We start from the raw sequence: 11961 nt of genomic DNA, 5'->3' as shown, positions 1-11961 counted from the left end.
TTATATAATCCGAATAGTATAGAAATTGTTGGAAGACAAATCACCTTAGAGATATTTGTATAGTCTCAGTTAAAACTACGTTTTAGATTAGGTTCAAATGTACTTTTGAATCCCTAGGTTTCAAAATGTAGCAATTTTGGCCCCCTATTAAAAAATGGCCAAAATCTCTCAGGTTTAACCCCTTTTTACAAAACACCAATTTTGACTTAGTCAAACCTATATGTCATGCCACATAAGTTAAAAATTCACCGACTGTCGATTTTTTAAATTAAAAATAAATTTTGCCTTAGGTATATTTCTAAAATTAGAAAAATAAAACTCTTGTCAAAAAAATAAATAAAACTCTTGCATAAATTCGATCATCCTTAAATGCAGAAAACTACAATAAACTTATAACAATCAAACCCAATAAACTCCATAAATTCATCCTTAAATTCCAATTTACATCAATCCTAAATCTTCAAAACTCTTTCATCTTTTCTTCTTCTCATTCTTCAATTAGATATCACACAGACAGCGGCGCTCACGATGGTGGATGGCTGGAGCGAGAGAGAAGATGCAATTGTTGGATTTGTATAGCCTATACAATATACAATATTGTTTGGCCATTTATAAAGCCTGGAACAGAAAAGCACATAATCAATCAAGAAATTCATAGATTAGGCCGAGAGTTTCACTTTAAACCCCAAAAAAATAGTTTTTTTTCCCTTCAATTGGATAACAAAGAAACCCATCTTCTGTTTGATCTCAAGTTTCATGATCTTACATTAAAAAAGAACGAAAATGAAAATGGGTCACTGAAAAAGCAAATTTAAACATAAAAATTTGAATTTTTAACACTAAAATAAAGATAACATAGTAAATAATTAAAAAAAAAAATAAAAAATACCCATGTTTGTGTTGTGTTGTAAGAACAACACTTGTTTCGGTTTTCCAACAATGCCAACTGATGAAGAAAGAAGCAGCTGAGGATGCATGGAACACTGCAGTCTTCTTGCTCACCCTTCATGTTCGTTTTCGGTTCTGATGAAGAAAGAAGCAGCTGAGGAAAGAACAATATAGGAAGGTGGTGTGTGGATCATTTTTGGTTATGTATGGGTTTCCAGATATGATTGGAACCTTCAGATCTATTTTCTCAGCTTCATGTTTGTTTTCTCCATCCTTTCTCAACCTTCAGATTTTCCAGAATTTCCATGGGGGCTAAGAACGTGATTCAACATCATGGTTTTCTAGAATTTCCAAAATTAGACAACGGGATAATGAACTTCCCGTGCATCGCACGGGTCCAAGTACTAGTTAGGATTATATAATTCGAAAAGTGTCAAAAACCCAGATAAGTGAAATTGTGGTGTAAAAAAGACATATTTTGGATTATACAATCCTAAATGTTTAGGATTATATAATCTGAAATGTATCAGAACTGAAATAGAGACACTGTTTTTTCTCTGTTATTTTTTCTGATATATACGGATAATATAATCCTTTGATTAAACATGCAATTGTGATTAAATTAAAAATAATGTTGTAATGGAAACGATAAGACACTAATATTCAAACATAAAATTAAAATAAAAATTATCCATAGGTTAGAAACAAAATATTCAAACATCAAATATGTTCAAAATACTACAATACCATAAAACTAAGCTTAGGAACCCTGTCACTCATACCACGCCCACAACGATAAACCCCCCTCCATGAACCTCCGTCAAAATTGATTCCAAACTATTCCATTCACCAATCCCTCTCTCCACCACACTATTGGCCATGACAGATAAGACATGGTATCTGATATGGCCCAACCTTATGGTCAGCTCTAGGTACCCACGCTCTCCCTCCTGCTCAGCAACAACCTCATCAAGGGCCTCCTGCTCGGCTGGGCTCATGATATGACCAACCTCGTCCGGAAGTATTAGGTGTTAATGTGAAATAGAATAAAACCATATGATGTAACCTTGTGCATGATCAACACCAGTAATAGCAGTAAGCCTCAAGTCCCGATCTGTCAACATATGATCAAGATAGTGCACATAGTGGTAACTGATCTCCGATAAGGTCGTCTAGGGGGATGCACGGTCACATTGGTGTCTTGGGACGAAATGGACAAAACAAAACTTGCAAAAGCACCTGTGCCAGCAGATCTCGCACCCTACGAGTTCCGTATCTAAGCCATCCAGAGTAAAGACTAATCTGCTCGAACGGACATATCTGACGATGTTTAGCGTATGGGGACATGTAAACATTCCCCAGATCTAGTTGATCCAGATGCGTTCTCTAAGGATCAGGCACAGCCATACCCCTCAACGGTAGAAATATCATTGCACGTGGATGGTGATGGTCCTCAGATCCACCCAATGCATCCTTGGCACCCATAGCCTTGAAGTACTAAAATACCCAAGCCTTCAACAAAATCAACAAAATATAAGTATACAAACAATCAACATACGAGGTGAATAAATAAGAAGTCCATTATTATTTATTTATTTATACCTACAACAAAGATATGTATCCTGCCAGATGTCTGTCTTATAATGGGAGGCGTTGTTAAGCTCCCTGTACAGGGCTGCAACTCCCCATGCATAATCAGAGACAAGATCCAAGTCTCTGAAGTACTTTAAGTACGTGACATCCATATAGGTGGCACTCTTGTTAGTGAATAGTGTGATACCTACCAAGTAGAGCAAATATATGCGGAGAGACTGGCCCCGCTTTTGCTGCGTGATACCTCCCGAACACGCTCCTTGAAAATATCGTTTAACCATCGTTTAACCAGCTAAAATGTGCATGGGAACCATTTGAATTTTCCACCTGCTCCAAGGCCTTGACCACATCATCCCCAACAGCTGCACCATTATATATATGAACCGCACAAGTCCTAGAAACTGGACAATCATGGTCCAAGAGCATGCCCTCGATGGGGAGATGCAACAAACATGACATATCATTAAGTGTCATTGTCACCTACCCTAATTGAAGCGAGATGTCTCCTTGTGCCATCTCTCAACAAAGGCAGAAAGTAGCATGTGGTCAATAATATTGTAGCTGGTATCCTGCAACCATTGAGACCGACGACTTAGGGAATCATTGAACTATTGTTCTGCGATCCGAGTGGTGTTTTCATCATCATGTAACACCCCAATCTTCTTCCCGTTGTTTAAACATTTTAAATTGCCACGCCACTGCAAAAATTGAAATAAAAAAATTAACATCATCTTCACAAAAATCAGAATAATACATGGAAAAAATTAACAACAACTTACAATAATTAAAACAACATATAAATTCAATTTTCATTAAATAAAGAGTGTAGCGTCTTACCACTTCATCATCCAACATCTTGACCATGTGAACATGACACATGGTCAACACAGACAAGTCATGTGTGCCACTAGGATAGTTCTCTAGCTGCTTTGGGTCTGGCTCCACATCCACTTGCTGCTCAACATCACCCTCCACTTGCTCCCTCTCTCCATATGGGGCTCGTTTAGTGGCTCGTTATTGTTCCCCTAAGATGTTCTCTCACCATCAGCATGTGGCGCCCTCCCTCTACTCCTGCCGCCACACATGGGCACTACCCCTTCCACTGCCAACCTCTCCATACGATCTCGCCTAAGATAAGCATACATCGCTTCTCTTTGACTCCTGATGCTTACCATACCTGTAACATGCATAATTAAGTATACACTTAATTAACAGAAATCCAGGAAATTGCCCCGAAAATATTCCCAATGGTACAATTGAGATTATAAAATTCGAACAACAACAATACTGTTAGGATGTTATAATCTGAACAACTTCAGTACCATAGAAAAAAATTGAACCCAAATCGTTTTAAGATTTTATAATCCTAACTTTGTTCGGATTATAAAATCCAAAGGGCAGTTTGGAAAAAAAAAAAATAGGGCGCATGGGAACCTCGTAGAGTGGGAAGGGCAATAGTCTAAACGTCCATGTAAAGTTATAGGTGGAGGCTCATATGATTTGCTTTTACTTCAATCACCATGAATTGAACCGAGGTTCCAAAACTCAAATGCGCCCTCCTTTACCGCTAGACTGCATCACACACATATGACATTCATATATATATATATATATATATATATATATATATATATATATATATATATATATATATATATAGCTAAAATATGTATATATATATATTACCTATTAAAAATGAAATTTTTGAGATTTTGGGGAGGTCATAACTCCTTATGTCCCTACGTAGCTCCGCTTCTGATCAGCTATGAATAAGGTGCTTAAACCTTCTTGTATGGTGACACCACTATATTAATCTTCAGTTTCTATTAAGAGAAATGTTAAAGAGTGTCTTTAGGATATTGGATAACGGAACAAAAATAAAAATATTTTGTTGAAAAGTGATAAAAAGTGGTAAAATCAACTTATAAAGTTTAAAATTTGTTGTTTCCAATGTTAGCATGACCCTTTTATAAAATATCTATAAACTCAATTAAAGTATCCATATAAGTTTGGTAACAGGAAGGAAAAGAGAAATAAAAATAAGAAAAACAACTACTCCATATGTAAGGAATTCTCAAAGCATGTGCAAGCATATTAGTGGCAAGTTCGGCCACCAGCAGAGATGTAACATATTGACTGTCTTCTCCAAGAGAGTATGACGCAATTCCACACTCAAGTTTCTACTCATTTACAACTTAAAGTAATGGTAAATTAGTTTATTCTAATTAGGATATTAGGCAATTTTACTATAACAGACCAATGACATATATATGAGAGGCAAATATGTATCAGACTGGAACGGCGATGCAGTTGGACTAGGGTTATTGCTTATACATGCTTCTCAATTTACTGCATGCCTCTATAAAATTTATTTTATATTTTATTTCTTCTCTTCTTTTAAGAAGCTTCACAAGATTAATATTGAAATCCTTACTAAACAATAGCAATATGCTGTCCATCAAACCCCTAACCAAAACTTTGAAAAACCACGGTTTGTTTCACACCATATTGTTAAACTTGGCTCTTTATTTGGGTCAATTATCATATAATTTTATTATTGTTATTTTAGTAAAGTATATTTTGTGTTTGTTGTTAAACAAATTAGTCTGTCCTCGTGAGCTTAACTCAGTTGGTATAGACAATGCATAAAATATGCAAGGTCCGGATTCGAACCTCGGCCACTACAAAAAAACAAATTAGTCTACTAAGGTCCTACCATAATACTTGAAGGGAATTTGTATTAAGTTAGAAAAGTAAAATGTCCACTTAAAATATATTACAATAGTAAAATATTTCTTCCACATAAAAAAAATTACATATTAAAATTAAAGATAATAAAAAAATTCTGACCATGCAGAGAACAAGCCTTTTTCTTGTTTTTTTTTTTTTTTGACAAAGCCTTTTTCTAGTTGTTTACTGGTTCAACATAAATTGACCTACAGTGGGGAGAGAAACTCTCCAATTCACGATAAACCATAATCTCTACCCTTTTCATTTCTCTTGAGAATTACAAAACTCACAAATAAATTATCCCAAATTTCTCACCAAGAACAATCCTTAATTTCTCTCTTTTTATTTACAATGTGTTTCCCAATCCTAGAATCTCATCCAAAAGCGCTTAATAGAAAACCATAACCGTTAGGTCCATGTTTCCTCTTTTGGTTGTCTCACTAAAGTGTAAAAAACATATTTTTTAGAACAACTACATAGAAATTTAAATTCCTCATTAATGCAATTTAATTTACTACAACAAATGAACAACCGAATATAAAATACCCACAAAAACAAATACAACAAACAGTTGTGCAGGAAAACCACACCAATTGTTTAACCACCAGAAAAAGAAAGCCACCGCCGAAAACCAATAGTCATCAATCATCATTTAGCCCCTTGTAAGGATTCAAACAAACATAAAATAAGACATGAACAATTTGAGATAAAAAATAGCTACCATTCCATCTGCAGAGAATACCAACAAAGGTGAAAGCATTCGAGATTCAACAAGCACAACAACTTCCAACCAAACTTCAATCAAAATAACCGATCACTCAAAAAATAAGCAAACACATTCCCAAATATTTGGGAGCTCAACAACGGAAGGCACAAATAGTTCAAGGAGGACCAAACAATGCTCTTTATACAATACGATGTTAACAAAATAGGGTTTCAGAGAATAGCACAATAACGACGACTAGGGTTTCCAATAAAATTACAATGACATTACTGTCATAAGGTTACAACATAATTTATATAAAAACCTAATGGACTCTACTAACTTAAAAATATAAAGACCCAATAACTTAAGCCCAATCTTATTATTTAATACCTCCCCTCAAACTTAGGATGCAACAACATTAAGCAAAGTAAGAGTTTGTCAAATAAAAAAACGAAGGCAAATTACAAAGGCAAATTAGATGTCCACCTGGTGAACATGGCTAAACATTGCTCAGGAGTGACTGCAGGAGCTGTATGTCCTGAACCCTGCAAAATTAATTACCCAAAAATTGATATAACAAATTAGCACAGTCACATCAAAGATGCTTAGTGCTTGTTTGGATTGGGTTATATTTTGAAATTATCTGATGATATAATACTTGTGAAACTCTTTGAAAAAATACATAGAAATAGCTTACATCATCTTCATTTTAACTCATGAAAACAATTTGACTCTATTTTATCTTTTCTTATAGAAATAGCTTACAATTAAGCAGTTATATGAGAAGAGTTTAATTAATTTGTTTATCCAAACAAGGCATTAAACTGAGTATTTTTCTTAAAATAACAAAAGATCACTTGTTATTTAATTAGTAATTTCCTACCTTCACAGTTGCAAATGTCATTCGATTTGAGTAAGTCCTTGTGTATCTGCATGAAAGGAAGATTATTAATTCATCATGGTGAGCAGAAAATAAGACATAGATATATAATTTTCTAACAATCTACCCCTATAAATTGTACATGTTAAGACCATATGAGTCTGTTGCATGCTCAACAATTTTCTTCAAGGGATTATAAAAAGTTGATACAATCAAATTCATATTGAAGTTTGATGCTTACCCTGCCACTTGACCATTTACAAACCATGACCTCCAATCATCTACAATGGAGTAGTTTAGATCCCTTATCCATGCTTGAGTAGACTGGAAAGGAACAACTAAATCAAGATCCCCACTGCAAAAAACACATCAATTGCCATTAAAAATCAGCTAGTCATAATGGCATCCAGAAAGCAATAAGAAAAATGAATTTCACTTCGCAAAACTGGACAATTCACTTTAGAGTGTAAAACAAGTAATCTCAACAATGATGAAAAAAATCTTCACCTGTATATCAAAGAGCGGTATCCTTTTTTGCTTAGATTCACATGAAACTCAACGCTACTAAAGATCTCACGCTCAAAATCAGTAGTGTAACATCGTTCCCATTTCCCTATGCTTCCCTGTAGGGCTCAATCTATGTACATTAATATGATATTGATATCCAATAGTTTATGAGCCTTCTGTGATGCATTCAACTCAAAATCAGAAGTATTTGTATAATGTAAAAAAGAAAATCACTTGATGTAAAGAGTATATTGGTTTATTATATCAAACCTCTCGAATATGCAGTGCCTTGCGAACACTCTCATCGTTAGCCCATTTAGTGGCGAGGTAAAAACGATAAATCTACAACATTAATGAAAATGAATAACATCAAATTTAAAACATTATGGACAAAAATTGTGTCCGAGTCAAGATAAGCTATGAAGAAAATTACATGGCAGCTTAATTTGGGAACTGTGAGAGGAGAACTAAGAGGTGCGCCCAGCTCCTGTTTCAACGATCTCCTCCACAGACGCGAATCATCTTCACAAAAGCCATCCAAAATGTTTTCCTTATTAATTCCTGAGAGACACTAAAGATAAGAAATAGAAGTTTAACAATATGTCAAACAAATTTATTGAAGCTGAAAAACAAGAGATAATTGAAGGGATTATCATTATCGTAACTAGAATGCAAACAAGCATTTCCACTTTTTCCCGTCTCTCATTTCTCTTCCATCTTCTGTGGCTATGTCTGTGTATGATTAACTGGCTAATGTTGAATGTTCCCTTCTTAACTCTAAGGGCCAAGGGGTAAATGCTGGAATTTATAATTGGTATAAAACACAATGAAAGTTGCAAAGTTTTATAGGGTTTTTAGAAAATTCCAATTATTTGATTTTTTTTTACTCTAGCTATTTGATTGTATAAAAAAGAACAAATTCTAGATTAAATGAAGGATAAAATTTAAAAGAAAATTCTACACCAAAACTTTTTATCTTCTTTATAATAGGTTTACTTGCCTCATCAAAGGACCGGAGATCTCTTAAACACAACTCATTTCTGTAATCTACATCAATGTACTCTCCTTTACAATTTCTTTGCAATGACTGAAAAGATAAAATGGTAGACCATTAAGCATAATAACATCATCCATTAAATTCAAGTACAAACATATCATCATTGTAATCAACAAGAAAATACAATCCATGTTGTTTGATTAAACAGGAATAATAATAATAATACTAATAGAGATTAATTACTATGTATTTACAAAGTAAAACATTCTTATACATGTATCTAATGAAATATGCCACCTTATGATATTAGTTTCCTAAAATATCTACATTGTGACATATGATTCGATGCATTTACAACGACAAAATGTACAAACTAAATTGGTAATAATTTCCTTCAAAAAAACAAAATTGGTAATAATATTACCGCATAAAGTTCATCAGAGATGAGTCCCATTCCATGAGCATACTGGATTTGATAATTATCTTCTTTGTGTGTTGTATAGGGGTTCCCTAGCAGATATCCCTGAAAATGTTAAGACTTGTTTAGGCTTCATAATGCACAAATCAAGATCTATGGTATTTCAGAAATCCGTATTTAGATTAATTTTTTATCGGTAGTAGAAGCAACAAATAGAGATTATGGTTGGAAACCTGGAGATTTATCAATGGCTGGAGACCTTTTTCATTTCCTGTTAACCAAAGAAATGGAAAAATATCAGTCCAATTTTTCTTCTTCTTAACCATCCGGTTCTTGGGGATGGGGACCCTGGTAATCCGGACAGTCCCTTTAATATGCTAAACGTTTTGCTTTGCTTATTGTCTAAAGGTAATGCGAATAATCAATTTATTAGAGCGAGGATGACAAATCAAAATGATTAAGAAAATTTATGGCCTCCTGATCATTATAATTATGAAGAAATTTACCGCTTCAAAAAAAAATTATGAAGAAATTTACCATTACTTAATGACTAATCCATCTTAAAAATTGTGCTTTTTACAATTTCTAACCATTTGAAATTTCTTGAAGAACGGCTGGGACAGGAATGCCTGAGTATGAATCAGCTCCAATGTAGAATTCATTTGAAAGAAATTCAGGGTGATCAATCAGCCACTATATAAATACAGATAATTGTCTCAGTTGATTCCAAAATGATCAAATTATCATTCCTTTTCAGTCTCCAGGGAAGTATTGAACAAAGTGAAATAAAAAAGCGCGACAAGAAATATGACAACAGTAACATGATCCGCTTTTCTTAAGCTGTGAAAGAAACTCTATCAAGCACGGAAGTGCCCGTCTGCACCCTAGTTAGCATTAGGAACATACCTTCCTAAGAAATTGATAAGTATTGTGAACAAGTTTCCAGTCGCTCCGGTGATACGTGACATTTTTTGCATATGAGAAACCAGTTCCAAGTGGCAAATCTACAAAAATAATGTTGGATAGCTGACCATAGATAACTATAAACATTAGTTCTTATTAAAATGTTTGGATTAACTTCAATGAATGAATGAATCAATATTTAGTAATTGAGGTGTTATCAACACCTTTGTCCATGACTGTGGCCTTAAGACCAAACTAGGCACGCTCCCGTTGTACTCCTTGATTTCAAATGCAAATGGACCTATTAGAATCAAAATGCAAGAGAGAGAGAGAACCAGCTATGCATCATCAATAATTTGTTTAAACAAAATTCACAAAAATTATTGAATAATCACACTTTAAAATTACCTATTTCATACACAAGTCCAGAAAAAGAAGAACAGCCAGGACCACCAGTTAACCAAAGCATAAGAGGGTCTTTCTGAGGATTATTTTCTGACTTTACAAAATAGTAAAACACTTGCATGTCATCATTTGAATCTCCTAACCCCACGTACCTATCAAATATATGATACACAGCTACATTACTTGGCACACGACACACCCATTAACAAGACGGAAGTTCCTCAAGTGAACGGTGGAATTGAACTCATTTCTTTGGACGCATACCAAGTTTTTTTTTAGGGAGGGGTGTGTGATTGGAATGCCCACAAAAACCTTTAACATGGTGTATCACTCAACCGAACCAAACTCTATATTACAAGATCATCACTTAAATCCATAAATTAAAAATTAAAAGTACACACCAAAATCAAGCTCCATTAATTTGACACAAAATGAATAATAGAAAAATGTTATTTGAACATCTAAATATTACTAAGGTATTTCACATCATATAAAAACATATCATATTATAACTGTTGATTTGACTCTGAAAACGAAAACACTAAGAAATAAAGATGTATTTATACTGTTATTGTACATTGTCCGACAAAGTTGTCCAAATAACATCTCATTCTATAAAATAGAAAAAAGAAAGATTGAAAAAGAAAAAGGAATGATTAGGATTGCCCTCACCCCGTTTCAAGTTCAAAAGGGAGTGGCCCTTGAAAACCAGGAAGGTGTTCAACCTTTGAGCCATAAGCTTCAAGAGGAGTTAACATATGCAAACTAAAAAGTGCAAAAGCAAGTACAAACTGACAACAATAGTATAGTGAACTATGAGAAGGAGGAATCATTATCTCAAGCTTCAATTATTTTTCTCTGATTTTTTGTTGATGTTGAATTGTTGAGAAGAACTATGTGCTTGGTGTTGATGAACTATGGATCCATTCCATACTAAAATATTAAATGTGCAATGATCAAGTTGACCGTGTCATTTTTTAATGTTGTAGTGAACCAGTGGAAAATATATATGATTTATGGAATAGAAGGAGAAGCACCGATTAATTTAAGGTATAAATCCATTTTTAAAAAAATAGATAATAAAAAATCACGTGTACATACGAAATGGGAACACGTAAGAAAATGAGATGTTGGATCTTCTCCCTCTGACAATCTGTTTCCATCTCTCTCTTCATCTTCTCTCCCTTTTGATCTTTATTTCTCTCTCTTTCTTGAACTTCTCTCTAAAATTTAGAGAGAGAGATACAACTTGTAAAAGGAGAGGGAAGGAGAGAATTCAAATCATTTTGATCATAATATGAATCAAATATCGGTACACAAATGGATACATTTTCCACCGATACTTGCGGGTACACAACAAGATGTATATAATTCTTTTAAAAAAAAAACAAGATGTATTTAATAGTTTTTAAAGAAAAAAGATATTTTATATATTTATGAGATACTTCATCATTACTCTCAATATGTATCATGAAAAAGATAAAGTTAATATAAATGGAGAAGACAATGCTAACCTTTTTGAATCAGTCACATGATGAATCGGTTTTAAAAGTCATGTTTTTATTTTTTATTTTTAGGGATGATAGTAAACGACAGAGAAAAGACTCAGTCGGTCGGTACTACAGAAGACTTGGTTTCAATTCTTTTAGTGATGCCTTTAGGGATGATAGTATAATGATGATTTGTAATACACACAGCTTTGCTCCCTTAGTAAAAAATTAAAAAAATTAAATCATTGATAATTTGAACATCTCATATGATATTTTACGCTATGTTTTAAGAAGTTTTCTTTGCATTGAAGGCAAATAAGTTGTAAGAAATTAAGTAAATTGGCAAAACAAGACATCACGTGAAGGATCAAAGATATGAAGATTGAAGACCAATGGTTCTTAGAAGATTCTTGAAGATAATACAAGATGAAGAAAATTCATATA

At 33.7% G+C, this 11961-nt stretch overlaps 1 protein-coding gene and 1 long non-coding RNA gene across 3 annotated transcripts; both read right to left on the bottom strand.

Annotated features, from left to right (window-relative positions):
- Nucleotides 1-333: 333 nt before the first annotated feature.
- Nucleotides 334-1393, bottom strand: LOC120580273 (uncharacterized). The gene is made up of 2 exons (XR_005645972.1): nucleotides 890-1393; nucleotides 334-618 (listed from the first exon to the last, which is right to left on the bottom strand). It is a non-coding gene; the product is annotated as an uncharacterized lncRNA (long non-coding RNA).
- Nucleotides 1394-6091: 4698 nt separating this feature from the next.
- On the bottom strand, nucleotides 6092-11217 carry LOC11414299 (serine carboxypeptidase-like 11). Of its 2 annotated transcripts, XM_024782468.2 has the most exons (14): nucleotides 10700-11217; nucleotides 10031-10179; nucleotides 9847-9923; nucleotides 9626-9745; nucleotides 9310-9412; nucleotides 8953-8990; nucleotides 8726-8824; nucleotides 8305-8391; nucleotides 7738-7875; nucleotides 7575-7646; nucleotides 7305-7420; nucleotides 7039-7152; nucleotides 6801-6846; nucleotides 6092-6462 (listed from the first exon to the last, which is right to left on the bottom strand). In XM_024782468.2, the coding sequence occupies exons 1-14, from the start codon at nucleotides 10858-10860 to the stop codon at nucleotides 6379-6381; spliced, it is 1404 nt and encodes a 467-aa protein (XP_024638236.1). In that variant the 5' UTR covers nucleotides 10861-11217; the 3' UTR covers nucleotides 6092-6378. The 2 variants fall into 2 exon arrangements, with proteins under 2 accessions (XP_024638236.1, XP_039689821.1); XM_039833887.1 differs by lacking the exons at nucleotides 10031-10179; nucleotides 10700-11217 and having other exon boundaries at nucleotides 9626-9723; nucleotides 9847-9928.
- Between the last annotated feature and the right edge of the window lie 744 nt (nucleotides 11218-11961).

Source organism: Medicago truncatula, chromosome 4, assembly GCF_003473485.1.
Source record: "Medicago truncatula cultivar Jemalong A17 chromosome 4, MtrunA17r5.0-ANR, whole genome shotgun sequence".
Taxonomy (NCBI): domain Eukaryota; kingdom Viridiplantae; phylum Streptophyta; class Magnoliopsida; order Fabales; family Fabaceae; genus Medicago; species Medicago truncatula.
The sequence above is the reverse complement of the archived record's forward strand: the minus strand, read 5'-3'. Positions and strand labels throughout refer to the sequence as shown.